This window comes from Bombina bombina, chromosome 7, assembly GCF_027579735.1.
Source record: "Bombina bombina isolate aBomBom1 chromosome 7, aBomBom1.pri, whole genome shotgun sequence".
NCBI classification, from domain to species: Eukaryota; Metazoa; Chordata; class Amphibia; order Anura; family Bombinatoridae; genus Bombina; species Bombina bombina.
The window spans coordinates 172812795-172826905 of NC_069505.1; the positions used below are offsets into that span (position 1 = coordinate 172812795).

General features: G+C 38.1%; 1 protein-coding gene across 4 annotated transcripts in view; it reads left to right on the plus strand.

Moving 5' to 3' along the window:
* Positions 1-12722, plus strand: part of TCP11L1 (t-complex 11 like 1) — a 91740-nt gene extending 79018 nt beyond the window's left edge. For all 4 annotated transcript variants that reach the window (XM_053720414.1, XM_053720412.1, XM_053720413.1 and 1 more), the window contains 2 exons: positions 2197-2369; positions 12317-12722. In XM_053720414.1, the coding sequence (XP_053576389.1) occupies positions 2197-2369; positions 12317-12546 (403 nt within the window). In that variant the 3' untranslated portion in view covers positions 12547-12722. The remainder of the gene's footprint in view (positions 1-2196; positions 2370-12316) is intronic.
* Positions 12723-14111: the final 1389 nt, after the last annotated feature.

The following is a 14111-nucleotide window of genomic DNA, read 5'->3' on the forward strand; positions in this document are numbered from 1 at the left end:
AATACCAGCGTTAGAAAGATCCCATTGAAAAGATAGGATACGCAATTGACGTAAGGGTATCTGCGGTATGGAAAAGTTGCGGCAGGAAAGTGAGCGTTAGACCCTTTAATGACTGGCTCCAAATACCAGAGGGCGGTAAAAAACAGCGTTAGGAGCCTCTAACGCTGGTTTTGACGGCTACCGCCCAACTCTAAATCTAGGCCTATGTCTCTAAGGTAGTTGCGAAATGTGGTCGGAGTTGGCATTGGGGTAAAATTGAGGACTGGCTTACACTGGCCAAAAATGGACTCCTATCTATCTCTACTGGATATCAACTGCATATCTTCCAAAAAGGTGAATCAAATATGAGAGAAATATCTAAAAAATTGAGCAATTTTATTCCCTCCGAAAATATACACATTTGCCTTGTTCAAAGGTCTTTATGTTTGGTACCTCAAACTACATTGTCCTCAACTTGGACAGAATCCCATGTGAATTTATTATATAGGACATATTATACACCAGAGAAGGGATTTAGAGGAGGAAACCTTTCTTTCAGTTCCTGTCCAAAATGTTCCTACCCAAGGGCTAATCTGGTGCATATGATTTGGGAGTGCCCTAAAATTTACCAACTTTGGCAGAAAATAGCCTATTGGGCATTAAATACCCTTAAATTGGCCATGCGTAATATTCACCTGACACAAATCATTTTTCTGTGGGAAGGGACTCAAAACTGTCAATACAAAAAATTGATTCATCTGATTATTTTAGTGGTCAGATACCTGATTTTCAAGAAATGGAAAGCAACAATTACGCCTAATATTCTAGAAATGAAGAATTATTTGAAAAAACAATATATACTAGAAGAGCATAATGTAGACTTGAATAATGATCGAGATATTTATACTTTAAGAAATGGTCTTTACTTATTAAAAGTTTCCCCCCTAATGAAATAGAATATCTTATTTATCCCTTCAGAAACACCAAAATAATTTTATTGGGGGTCTGGTGAAAGGGCCCAGATACACCCCCCCTTTTTTTTTTTTTCTTTTCTTTTTCTTCTTTTCTACCCTTACCCCCCCCCCCCCTATGTAGCTTGAAAAAACAAGCCATTACACATTGTTTGATTTGATTTATTCTGTTTATTTAATATGCATCAGTTTCACAAGCAATATTGCATTATTGTGACATTTTGAGATTTGTTTTTCGTAAACAATGCATGTATTGTAATGCATAATTTGATTTCTTTTTCACTCATTTGCTTTTGGCTGTTTATGTTGATACTGAAAACATGTAAAAACCAATAAAAATGTATTTTAAAAAATCAAATTGCATTCTCTTTCTATTTGAGGTTTCATGTCAGTTTAAAGGGACAGTCTACACTTTAGTCATCTTAAAGTCTTAACTTAGATTAAGCTGCAAATAGCCTTTATGTACCTTTTCTATATCATGCAGCAGGAATGGTAAAAAAGTTATTTTAAAAGGAATATTGTTTCTGCCCACTGATGACATCACAATCTGGGCTGTATATGGCGTCTAATCACAAAAGGCTCACTAGTTAGATTTAACAGCCTGTCAATGCTATTCAGCAGTGCCTAGATGAGCAGTGGCTAGATGCAGCCCAGATTGTGATGTCTTTAGTGGGCGGAGCTTGGCAGCCATTTCAAAGTGGCCAGAAACAATATTAATTTTAAAATAACTTTTTTTTACTGTTCCTGCTGCATGCTATAGAAAGGGGTAAGACTTTAAGGTGTAGACTGTCCCTTTAAGTTTGCCCCATGGCAGAAATGTCACATGCTGGATCGATGAGTGGGCAGCATTGCAGGCGCCACATAACTTTGTGACCCCCAGTGATATCTCTGTGTGATATTGTGGTGTAGACAATTAATTACAGGTGTGCTGGCATTTTAAAAGTTTCATCATCTATATGAAAGAGCTGCATCCAAAAAGAGTTGATTTTTTTTTGCATGAATAAAATGTGACTTAAAAGCTGTTTAACTAGGAAATTCCTGCAACTGTACATCCTACTAATGCTCATTAACTGATAGGCACTTCCTGCTTATGTTTATTGGTTGCGCATTGGTCAGAGGTACGTATCGACCAATGAGCACAACTAATACTGGTATATCGGTGTAGTGGATCCTGAACTTTACTTATGTAATGAATCCTGCGTTAATTGTTTTGTTTCTCTTTGTTATCTATATCATTTTTGTTTAGTTCTTTCAATATGGACGAAGCTTTGGCAGCACTGGGTGAGAAGATTTGTGTGGAAGTGAACAGCACTCTAACTCAGCATGGCTTCACTCCCTTCTCGGCAGACAGACAGGCTGCGCTTAAGGGTCAGATTCAGGCAGCTGGTTCACCTTCAAATCAGATTCGCCAACTAATAGGTAACAGCACATGATCTTTGTTAGTTGTAAAGGTGATTGGGTACGTTTTTTTCCCAGTGGTTGCAAAACTGTTTTTATTTCTACGTATGAAGCAAATTGCTAACACACATCCAACAATAGAGAGCTGCTATTTAGTCAACAAACTGCTGATAAGGACAAGGTCAACTGGAGAAACGGAGAACTTGTCTGCCAAACCCTGCGTGTGTTGTAAACTATTTACAGAGGTTGTGAAATAAAAGCCCATATGGAAAAAAAGGTTCTTTATTGCTAAATGATACAAGAGGCTACTAACTGGCTTCACCATAGATCACAGCTGCCACAACCCTTTTGTATGGAGGGTCGGTCACTAACGTTGGGAGAGGCCAGGAGACGTTCTATTATACTCACACTTATGCTAAAGGCAACAACATTAAACTAAATGAGGTTATAACCACAATTTTAGTTAAAAATTACATAGGAAATTAGTTACTATTAAATAGTTATTATATAGTTGTTACCATATAGTTCTCTTCTTTTTAGTATATGCTCAATTCCTTCAAAAGGCTTAAACATGTAGTTAAACTTATTCACCCCCATTCCTTATACAGACAAATTGTCTCACCCGCGATATCCTGGAGTGGCACAGGAGAATAACTTTAACCCATTTGTACCAAGCATCTGTGGTTTATATTGTCAAATTCCTCTGTAGTCTTGAGCTAATGTGTCATCCTCTGGTGACACACTGTACACAGGAAAACAAGCCTGCGACAGGATTAGGGGAGGTCATTTTCTTAATGGGATAAGGAACCCACATTTTTCTTTCCTGATTCAGAAAGAGCATAACTTTCCAATTTATTTCTATTATTTTAATGTTTTGTTTTCTTTGTATCCTTTGTTGAAAAGCATACCTAGGTAGGCTCAGGAGCTGCTGATTGATGGTTGCACATATACAACTAATGTTATTGGCTAACCCATGTGCATTGCTGTATGCTGTATCTGAATCATGAAGAAAAACAAATTTAGGTTTCATGGCACTTTAAGTACAAAAGAGATCTGGCGTATAGAGAACTGTTAACCAATAGGGTCCCAGGCCTGTTTACGGAGATACCGCATGCAGATAAAATGTACCAATTGGTGGTAGAATAACTTCGCTCTGGAAGGATAGGGCTTCTGCTACAGATTGCCAGAAGCAGATACAAAATAACTCTGCAATATTCAGGTGAGAATCCCAATTGCGTGGGTTTCAATTGTTTTTAATTGTTCGGTAGTGTGCTGGGGCTTTGAGGTACCTTAAAATAAGGTATAAGCGAGGATTATATATATATACCAATCCAATTCCAGGTGCACTCACTAGGACCTCATAAGCAACTGCCAGGGTGCTGCGTATAACACATAAACAAAGTTCCTTTATCCTCTTTAAGAATAAAACGCTGCACTCACTGGTCTTGAAAGTGATAAAATTTATTCACCTCATTATCTCAGCATATCACTGCACAAAATACCCCCAGACGTTTCTGTACCGGACTGGCATCTTTTTCAATGGGTAGTTCAAGTATCTCCAAAACAATTGTTACCAGTCCGGTACCGAAACGTCATTGTTAGCCTGTTCTATGGCGATTTACCACCTTGGTGCAGCTTTTTAGCCCAGTAATGCTTTTCACAGAGTAGAACTCTCCTGTAGTATATCAGTCTGATCTCGTCTATTACAGTCAGTCCAGCGCCGAAATACCAGGCAATTCCTCTCTGAACAAGGAACACAGCAACCCCAGACGATCGTTTCGGCCTTCATTTTGCCTCGTCAGTGAGGTATAGCCATATTCCTCTAAGCACACTGAGCAAGGAGTCCACGTCTGGTTGCCCCTTTTTCCCATAGGGAGACTAAATACATACAGAGAGAAGTGCACTCACAGGAACGAACAACTGGCTCAATACCATTGTTAGCCTGTTCTATGGCGATTTACCACCTGGGTGCAGCATTTTAGCCCAGTAATGCTTTTTAGATTGCCAGAAGCAGATACAAAATAACTCTGCAATATTCAGGTGAGAATCCCAATTGCGTGGGTTTCAATTGTTTTTAATTGTTCGGTAGTGTGCTGAGGCTTTGCAGTACCTTAAAATAAGGTATAAGCGAGGATTATATATATATATATATATATATATATATATATATATATATATATATATATATATATATATATATAAAGTCAGCAACCAGGGTGCTAGATCATTTAGGTAACAGTTCTGACAAAAGGACTGCACTCACTGGATTTGTTGAATATACAATCTTTAAACTTTATTCCATATTGGCGATGTTTCAGGGTCACAAAAACACCCCTTCCTCAGACCATAAAACAAGTATGACAAACAACTTCTTTAAATATGTGTGTAACCACACTCCCAACCATTTGAAAATTGCGCCAAAAATATAGTAGTTATGGCAACCTATAAACCAATCATATAGCTTGTAAAATGCATCATATTAATATCAATGTGTAGATATCTTGGTGTAAAAAAAAAATAATAATATATATATATATATAAAACAACAAATAAGCAGCTAGCTCCCAGTAGTGAAGATAATTTTAAATAGAGTCATAAAATGTTGGTATTTATGTTTTTAGCAGCCGACACCTTTACTTAGCACAGGAGCATGCTATATGCAGTAGATGGCGCCATGGAGCTTGCTGTGATTAGTCAGTGAACCCGTGACGCACTTTTTGAAGCTATCCTCTTCTGCACAGCATTTTTAAGACAAGAGATAAGTATAGTTGTATGTGCCAAATTACTAATTTAGAGGATCAATTTGAAACAAAAGGGCTTGAGTATGATACATAATTCTGCACATAGTGCAAAGGGACGTTTACTATCCCTTTAAAAGGGATATTGCTCTTAAAAGTTGTCCTGCATATGATAAAGAAACATTTACATGTGTCAAAAACATAATTTCTGTAAGAATTTACCTGATAAATTCATTTCTTTCAGATTGGCAAGAGTCCATGAGCTAGTGACGTATGGGATATACAATCCTACCAGGAGGGGCAAAGTTTCCCAAACCTCAAAATGCCTATAAAGACACCCCTCACCACACCCACAATTCAGTTTAATGAATAGCCAAGAAGTGGGGTGATAAAGAAAGGAGTAAAAAGCATCAACAAAAGGAATTGGAATAATTGTGCTTTATACAAAAAAAAAAAATCATAACCACCATAAAAAGGGTGGGCCTCATGAAAGAAATTAATTTATCAGGTAAATTCTTACATAAATTATGTTTTCTTTCATGTAATTGGCAAGAGTCCATGAGTTAGTGACGTATGGGATATCAATACCCAAGATGTGGAACTCCACGCAAGAGTCAATAGAGAGGGAGGGATAAAAAATAAAGACAGTCAATTCCGCTGAAAAAAATGAATCCACAACCCAAATCATAAGTTTTAATCTTATAATGGAAAAGAAAAAAACTGAAAATATAAGCAGAAGAATCAAACTGAAACAACTGCCTGAAGAACTTTTCTACCAAAAACTGTTTCTGAAGAAGAAAAAACATCAAAATGGTAGAATTTAGTAAATGTATGCAAAGAAGACCAAGTTGCTGCTTTGCAAATCTGATCAACTAAAGCTTCATTCTTAAAAGCCCAGGAAGTGGAAACTGACCTAGTAGAATGAGCTGTAATCCTCTGAGGCGGGGATTCACCCGACTCCAAATAAACGTGATGAATCAAAAGCTTTAACCACGATGCCAAAGAAATGGCAGAAGCCTTCTGACCTTTCCTAGAACCAGAAAAGATAACAAATAGACTAGAAGTCTTCCTGAAAACTTTAGTAGCTTCAACATAATATTTCAAAGCTCTCACCACATCAAAAGAATGTAAAGATCCTTTTAAAGAATTCTTAGGATGAGGACACAAAGAAGGGACAACGATTTCTCTACTAATGTTGTTGGAATTCACAACTTTAGGTAAGAATTTAAATGAAGTCCGCAAAACTGCCTTATCCTGATGAAAAATCAGAAAAGGAGACTCACAAGAAAGAGCAGATAATTCAGAAACTCTTCTAGCAGAAGAGATGGCCAAAAGAAACAACACTTTCCAAGAAAGCAATTTAATGTCCAAAGAATACATAGGCTCAAACGGAGGAGCCTGTAAAGCCTTCAAAACCAAATTAAGACTCCAAGGAGGAGAGATTGATCTAATGACAGGCTTAATACGAACTAAAGCCTGTACAAAACAATGAATATCAGGGAGTTTAGCAATTTTTATGTGGAATAAAACAGAGAGAGCAGAGATTTGTCCTTTCAAGGAACTTACAGACAAACCTTTATCCAAACCATCCTGAAGAAACTGTAAAATTCTAGGAATTCTAAAAGAATGCCAAGAGAATTTATGAGAAGAACACCATGAAATGTAAGTCTTCCAAACTCGATAATAAATCTTTCTAGAAACAGATTTTCAAGCCTGCAACATAGTATTAATCACTGAGTCAGAGAAACCTCTATGACTAAACACTAAGCGTTCAATTTCCATACCTTCAAATTTAATGATTTGAGATCCTGATGGAAAAACGGACCTTGAGATAGAAGGTCTGGCCTTAACGGAAGTGGCCAAGGTTGGCAACTGGACATCCGAACAAGATCCGCATACCAAAACCTGTGAGCCCATGCTGGAGCCACCAGCAGCACAAACGATTGCTCCATGATGATCTTGGAAATCACTCTTGGAAGAAGAACTAGAGGCGGAAAAATATAAGCAGGTTGATAACTCCAAGGAAGTGTCAATGCATCCACTGCTTCCGCCTGAGGATCCCTGGACAGGTACCTGGGAAGTTTCTTGTTTAGATGAGATGCCATCAGATCTATTTCTGGAAGCCCCCACATCTGAACAATTTGAGAAAACACATCTGGGTGAAGAGACCACTCTCCCGGATGTAAAGTTTGACGACTGAGATAATCCGCTTCCCAATTGTCTATACCTGGGATATGAACCGCAGAAATTAGACAGGAGCTGGATTCTGCCCAAACAAGTATCCGGGATACTACTTTCATAGCCTGAGGACTGTGAGTCCCACCCTGATGATTGACATACGCCACAGTTGTGACATTGTCTGTCTGAAAACAAATAAACGGCTCTCTCTTTAATAGGGGCCAAAACTGAAGGGCTCTGAGAATCGCACGGAGTTCCAAAATATTGATTGGTAATCTCGCCTCTTGAGATTTCCAAACCCCTTGTGCTGTCAGAGATCCCCAGACAGCTCCCCAACCTGAAAAACTTTAATCTGTTGTAATCACGGTCCAGGTTGGCCGAACAAAAGAGGCCCCTTGAACTATATGATGGTGATCCAACCACCAAGTCAGAGATAGTCGAACATTGGGATTTAAGGATCTTAATTGTAATATCCTTGTATAATCCCTGCACCATTGGTTCAGCATACAAAGTTGAAGAGGTCTCATGTGAAAATGAGACCTAAAACCTCCATGCACATGGCTACTGAAGGGAATGACTGAGACTGAAGGTTCTGACAGGCTGCAACCAACTTTAAATGTCTCTCGTCTGTTAGAGACAAAGTCATGGATACTGAATCTATCTGGAAACCTAAAAAGGACTTTTTGTTAAATTGATCCTCCAACTATGTTCTTGAAGAAACAACAGTAGTTGATTCGTGTGAGATTCTGCAGAACGTAAAGACTGAGCTAGTACCAAGATATCATCCAAATAAGGAAACACCGCAATACCCCGCTCTCTGATTACAGAGAGTAGGGCACCAAGAACCTTTGAAAAGATCCTTGGAGCTGTCGCTAGGCCAAAAGGAAGAGCAACAACTTGGTAATGCTTGTCTAGAAAAGAGAATTTCAGGAACTGATAGTGATCTGGATGAATCGGAATATGAAGGTATGCATCCTGTAAGTCTATTGTGGACATATAATGCCCTTGCTGAACAAAAGGCAGAATAGTCCTTATAGTCACCATTTTGAATGTTGGTACTCTTACCAATCGATTCAAGACTTTTAGATCCAGAACTGGTCTGAATGAATTTTCTTTCTTTGGGACAATGAACAGATTTGAATAAAACCCCAGACCCTGTTCCTGAAAAGGAACCGGCACGATTACCCCAGATAATTCCAGGTCTGAAACACACTTCAGGAAAGCCTGTGCTTTCACTGGGTTCACTGGAATGCGTGAGAGAAAGAAACTTCTCACAGGCGGTCTTACTCTGAAACCTATTCTGTACCCCTGAGAGACAATGTTCTGAATCTAATGATTTTGGACTGAATTCATCCAAACATCTTTGAAAATTTTTAATCTGCCCCCTACCAGCTGAGCTGGAATGAGGGCCGCACCTTCATGCGGACTTGGGGGCTGGTTTAGATCTCTTAATGGGCTTGGATTTATTCCAGATTGAGGAAGGCTTCCAATTGGAAACAGATTCCTTATGGGAAGGATTAGGTTTCTGTTCCTTATTTTGTCGAAAGGAACGAAAACGGTTAGAAGCTTTAAATTTACCCTTAGATTTTTTATCCTGAGGCAAAAAAGCTCCCTTCCCCCAGTGACAGTTGAAATTATAGACTTCAACTGAGAACCAAATAATTTATTACCTTGGAAAGAAAGAGATAGCAAAGTCGATTTAGAAGTCATATCAGCATTCCAAGATTTAAGCCATAAAGCTCTTCTAGCTAAAATAGCTAAAGACATATATCTAACATCAATTCTGATATCAAAAATGGCATCACAAATGAAATTATTAGCATGTTGAGTTAATTTAACAATGCTATACAACTTATGATCTGATACTTGTTGCGCTAAAGTTTCCAACTAAAAAGTTGAAGCAGCTGCAACATCAGCCAAAGAAATAGCAGGCCTAAGAAGCTGACCTGAACATAAATAAGCTTTCCTTAGAAAAGATTCAAGCTTCCTATCTAAAGGATCTTTAAAAGAAGTAATATCTTCCGTAGGAATAGTAGTACGCTTGGCAAGATTAGAGATGGCCCCATAAACTTTGGGGATCTTTTCCCAAAACTCTAATCAGTAGGCAAAGGATACAATTTTTTAAACCTTGAAGAAGGAGTAAAAGAAGTACCCAGTCTATTCCATTCCTTAGAAATCGTATCTGAAATAGCATCAGGAACTGGAAAAACCTCTGGAATAACTACATGAGGTTTGTAAACCGAATTTAAACGTTTACTAGTTTTAGTATCAAGAGGACTAGTCTCCTCCATATCTAATGCAATCAATACTTCCTTTAATAAAGAACGAATATACTCTATTTTAAATAAATAAGAGGATTTGTCAGTGTCAATATCTGTAGCAGGATCCTCTGAATCAGACAGATCCTCATCAGAGATAGATAAATCAGTATGTTGTCGGTCATTTCATCATCTCTATGAGAAGTTTTAAAAGACTTCTTACGTTTATTAGAAGGCAGAATGGCAGACAAAGCCTTCTGAATGGAATCAGAAACAAATTCTCTTAAATTTACAGGAATATCCTGAACATTAGATGTTGATGGACCAGCAACAGGTAATGAACTACTACCGATGGAAACATTATCGGCATGTAAAATTTTATCATGACAACTATTACAAACCACAGCTGGAGGAACAGTTACCACAAGTTTACAACAAATGCACTTAGCTTTGGTAGAACCAACATCAGGCAGCAGAATTCCAGTAGCAGATTCTGAGACAGGATCAGATTGAGACATCTTGCAATATGTAAGAGAAAAAATAACATATAAAGCAAAATTATCAATTTCCTTATAAGACCGTTTCAGGAATTGGAAAAAATGCAAAAGCATAGGCCTCTGACATTTGAAAAAAAGACCAGAGGCAAAAGGAATGGGGTTTTAAATAATGAAAATATTTGGTGCCAACTATGACGCTCAACAAACAGAAAAAATATTTTTTGGCGCCAAAAACGTCCGGAACTTAACACGAGTACCATAGATGACGCAACCTCGTGAAACACTCAGAGCCAACTAAGACGCCGGAAATGACGAATTTGCGTCAACAGACCTAATGTTCACGCCAAAAAGTCTTGCGCCAAGAATGACGCAATAAATTATAGCATTTAGCGCTCTCGCAAGCTTAATACAGCCCGCACTTAGAAAAAAGTAAATCTGAAAACCCCAGGTAAGAAATTTAAAAAGAAAAAAAAAATGCATTTTCCAGATATGAAACTGACAGTCTGCAAAAAGGAAATATACTGATAAACCTGAATCATGGCAAATATAAGTACAAACATATATTTATAACTTTATATATAAAGTGCCAAACCATAGCTGAGAGTGTCTTAAGTAAATGAAACATACTTACCGAAAGACACCCATCCGCATATAGCAGATAGCCAAACCAGTACTGAAACGAGATTCAGTAGAGGTAATGTTATATAAAAGTATATCGTCGATCTGAAAAGGGAGGTAGGAGATGAATCTCTACGACCGATAACAGAGAAACTATGAAATAGATCCCCGTTAGGATGACCATTGCATTCAATAGGTAAAACTCTCTTCACATCCCTCTGACATTCACTGCACTCTGAGAGGAATCGGGATTCAAAAAAGCTGAGAAGCGCATATCAACGTAGAAATCTTAGCACAAACTTACTTCACCACCTCCATAGGAGGCAAAGTTTGTAAAACTGAATTGTGGGTGTGGTGAGGGGTGTATTTATAGGCATTTTGAGGTTTGGGAAACTTTGCCCCTCCTGGTAGGATTGTATATCCCATACGTCACTAGCTCATGGACTCTTGCCAATTACATGAAATAAATAGTTTTTGCCTGAAAACATGTAAAGGTTGTTTAAATTTAAGTTGAACTAATACTGCAGCATTAGGGGCCAATTTCTTAAGGGCAGAATGGCCCTGAAAGCCCCTGTTTCTGCGCGAGCCTTCAGGCTCGCCAGAAACAGGAGTTAAGAAGCAGTGGTCTTAAGTCGTACGCCACCTCTGAGGCTGCGGACATTAATCTGCCCGATCGCATATGATCAAGTTGATTGACACCCCGATTGGCCGCAAATCTGCAGGGGGCGGCATTGCACAAGCAGTTTTAAATGCCAACAGCGTATGCTGTCGGCATTCAGCAATGTCGGGCAGACATGACTCGCTACAGCGGATTATGTCCGTCCGACTGTTAATAAATCGGCCCCTTAGTCTCATGCTACTTGCGGGTTCTCAATGATAAGAACAACTGTCTATGATTTACAGATGGAGAGACACATACCTCTACAAGAAGATTTCAATTTTTTTTCCCAAAATACAAAAACTTAAATCTATTTTTAACCCCTTGAGTGCTAGCGACGGCTCTGAGCCGTCGCAGAGTTTCCTACTCTGGTGCTAACGATGGCTCAGAGCTGTCGCTAGCACTCTCCCGCCTTGAGGGAGATCTGGGGGCTCCCACCCGCTCCTATCATGGCGATCGGGCCTGCATAGTGACAGGCATTGCCGGGACTTCACGTTATGAGCGGTGACATCACACACAATGACGTGATGGCGTCACCGCACAACTTTATTTAAAATTCACAATGTTAAGTATAGGAGCAGGGGGCATGCTGCTTAGAAGCCTGTATCTCAGGCATCTAAGCAGCTAACCTTTCCAACAGTGTAAGTCTTAAAACAGCTTAGCACCCAGGTGGGAAAGTGCTTAGCACTCAAAGGGTTAAATACCCATTTTTAAAAGAAAACCAATAAAAGTTGACAGCGTCCCTTTAAATGTAGTAAAAGGGGGGTGGTGAATAATTCTGCCCTGTCCCACATAGAGGTTGGGGGATTTCACTGATTAGTATTAGATAGAATATGATACAAAATATAGATTTTTATTTTGTATATTTAATTTCTAGTCTTGTTACTTTAATAATTATGTACCTGACACTTTTTTTTTAAATGAACTGTTCAAGAATAAGTATCATATCCTGTGCACATATTTCTCTATAGATGTAGATTTACTTTATATTATTATAATCTGTTTGCATTTTTCTTTGCAGATTCAAGGATCCAGAGTTTTTTATTGAGCTGTTTATCCTCCAGTAGTCAGAAGTCGCTCCCCCAATTACCAGGGGGACTGGGCTCCATTCAGAAAGAACTGGAGCAGATTGCTGTCAGATTTGCACGTCTTGTCAACTACAATAAACTGGTATTTAGTCCATACTATGACTCCATCTTAAGCAATATACTGGAGAAGAAAGAAACTCGGCCAAGTGACACGCAGGCCTGATTACTCAAAGCTGTTCTGCACTCCAAATGTCCCTTTAAATTCTTATTGGTCATAACAAAACTATTTAGCAAAAATATAGGATTCCAATAAGAATTCTTTGCTTCAAGACATGAATCTGCAATGTTCATGTCTTTTTGCCATCTTCACAAATAAAGAAAATTACTTTTATTTTATAATTAACCCTCTAAGAGAATTGATTGTACAACCATTTTATTACTTTTTTTTCTGCTTTGTTGGTGCAACATTTTGGGAATTGTCAGTATGCGAAAGATACTTGAGCTTCATATATTTCCATAAAGCCGCTGCCTATATAATTTCAGTTATGCCCACTTCTACACTAAATTCATAATATTTGTCAGTATTTTAATACCTGGACTGGTTGTAATTGTTTTATGCTATATTTTTTTTATTGTACAACTTCATTGATAATACTGTTGTATTTGTTTACCAACATGATGGAAGTGTTTTTATTTTACAATCACACATTTCACACTACACACTCATTACATATACTGCATGCACACATTTCACACTACACACTCTCATTACATATATTACATGCACAACATACACACATTTCACACTACACACTCTCATTTCATATACTGCATGCATAACATACACACATTTCACACTATACACTCATTACATATACTGCATGCATAACATACACACATTTCACACTACACACTCTCATTACATATACTGCATGCACAACATACACACATTTCACACTACACACTCATTACATATACTGCATGCACACATTTCACACTACACGCTCATTACATATACTGCATGCACAACATACACACATTTCACACTACACACTCATTACATATACTGCATGAACAATATACACACATTTCACACTACACACTCATTACATATACTGCATGCACAACATACACACATTTCACACTACACACTCATTACATATACTGCATGAACAATATACACACATTTCACACTACACACTCATTACATATACTGCATGCACAACATACACACATTTCACACTACACACTCATTACATATACTGCATGCACAACATACACACATTTCACACTACACACTCATTACATATACTGCATACACAACATACACACATTTCACACTACACACTCATTACATATACTGCATGAACAATATACACACATTTCATACTACACACTCATTACATATACTGCATGCACAACATACACACATTTCACACTACACACTCATTACATATACTGCATGCACAACATACACACATTTCACACTACACACTCATTACATATACTACATGCACAACATACACACATTTCACACTACACACTCATTACATATACTGCATGCACAACATACACACATTTCACACTACACACTCATTACATATACTGCATGAACAACATACACACATTTCACACTACACACTCATTACATATACTGCATGAACAACATACACACATTTCACACTACACACTCATTACATATACTGCATGCACACATTTCACACTACACGCTCATTACATATACTGCATGCACAACATACACACATTTCACACTACACACTCATTACA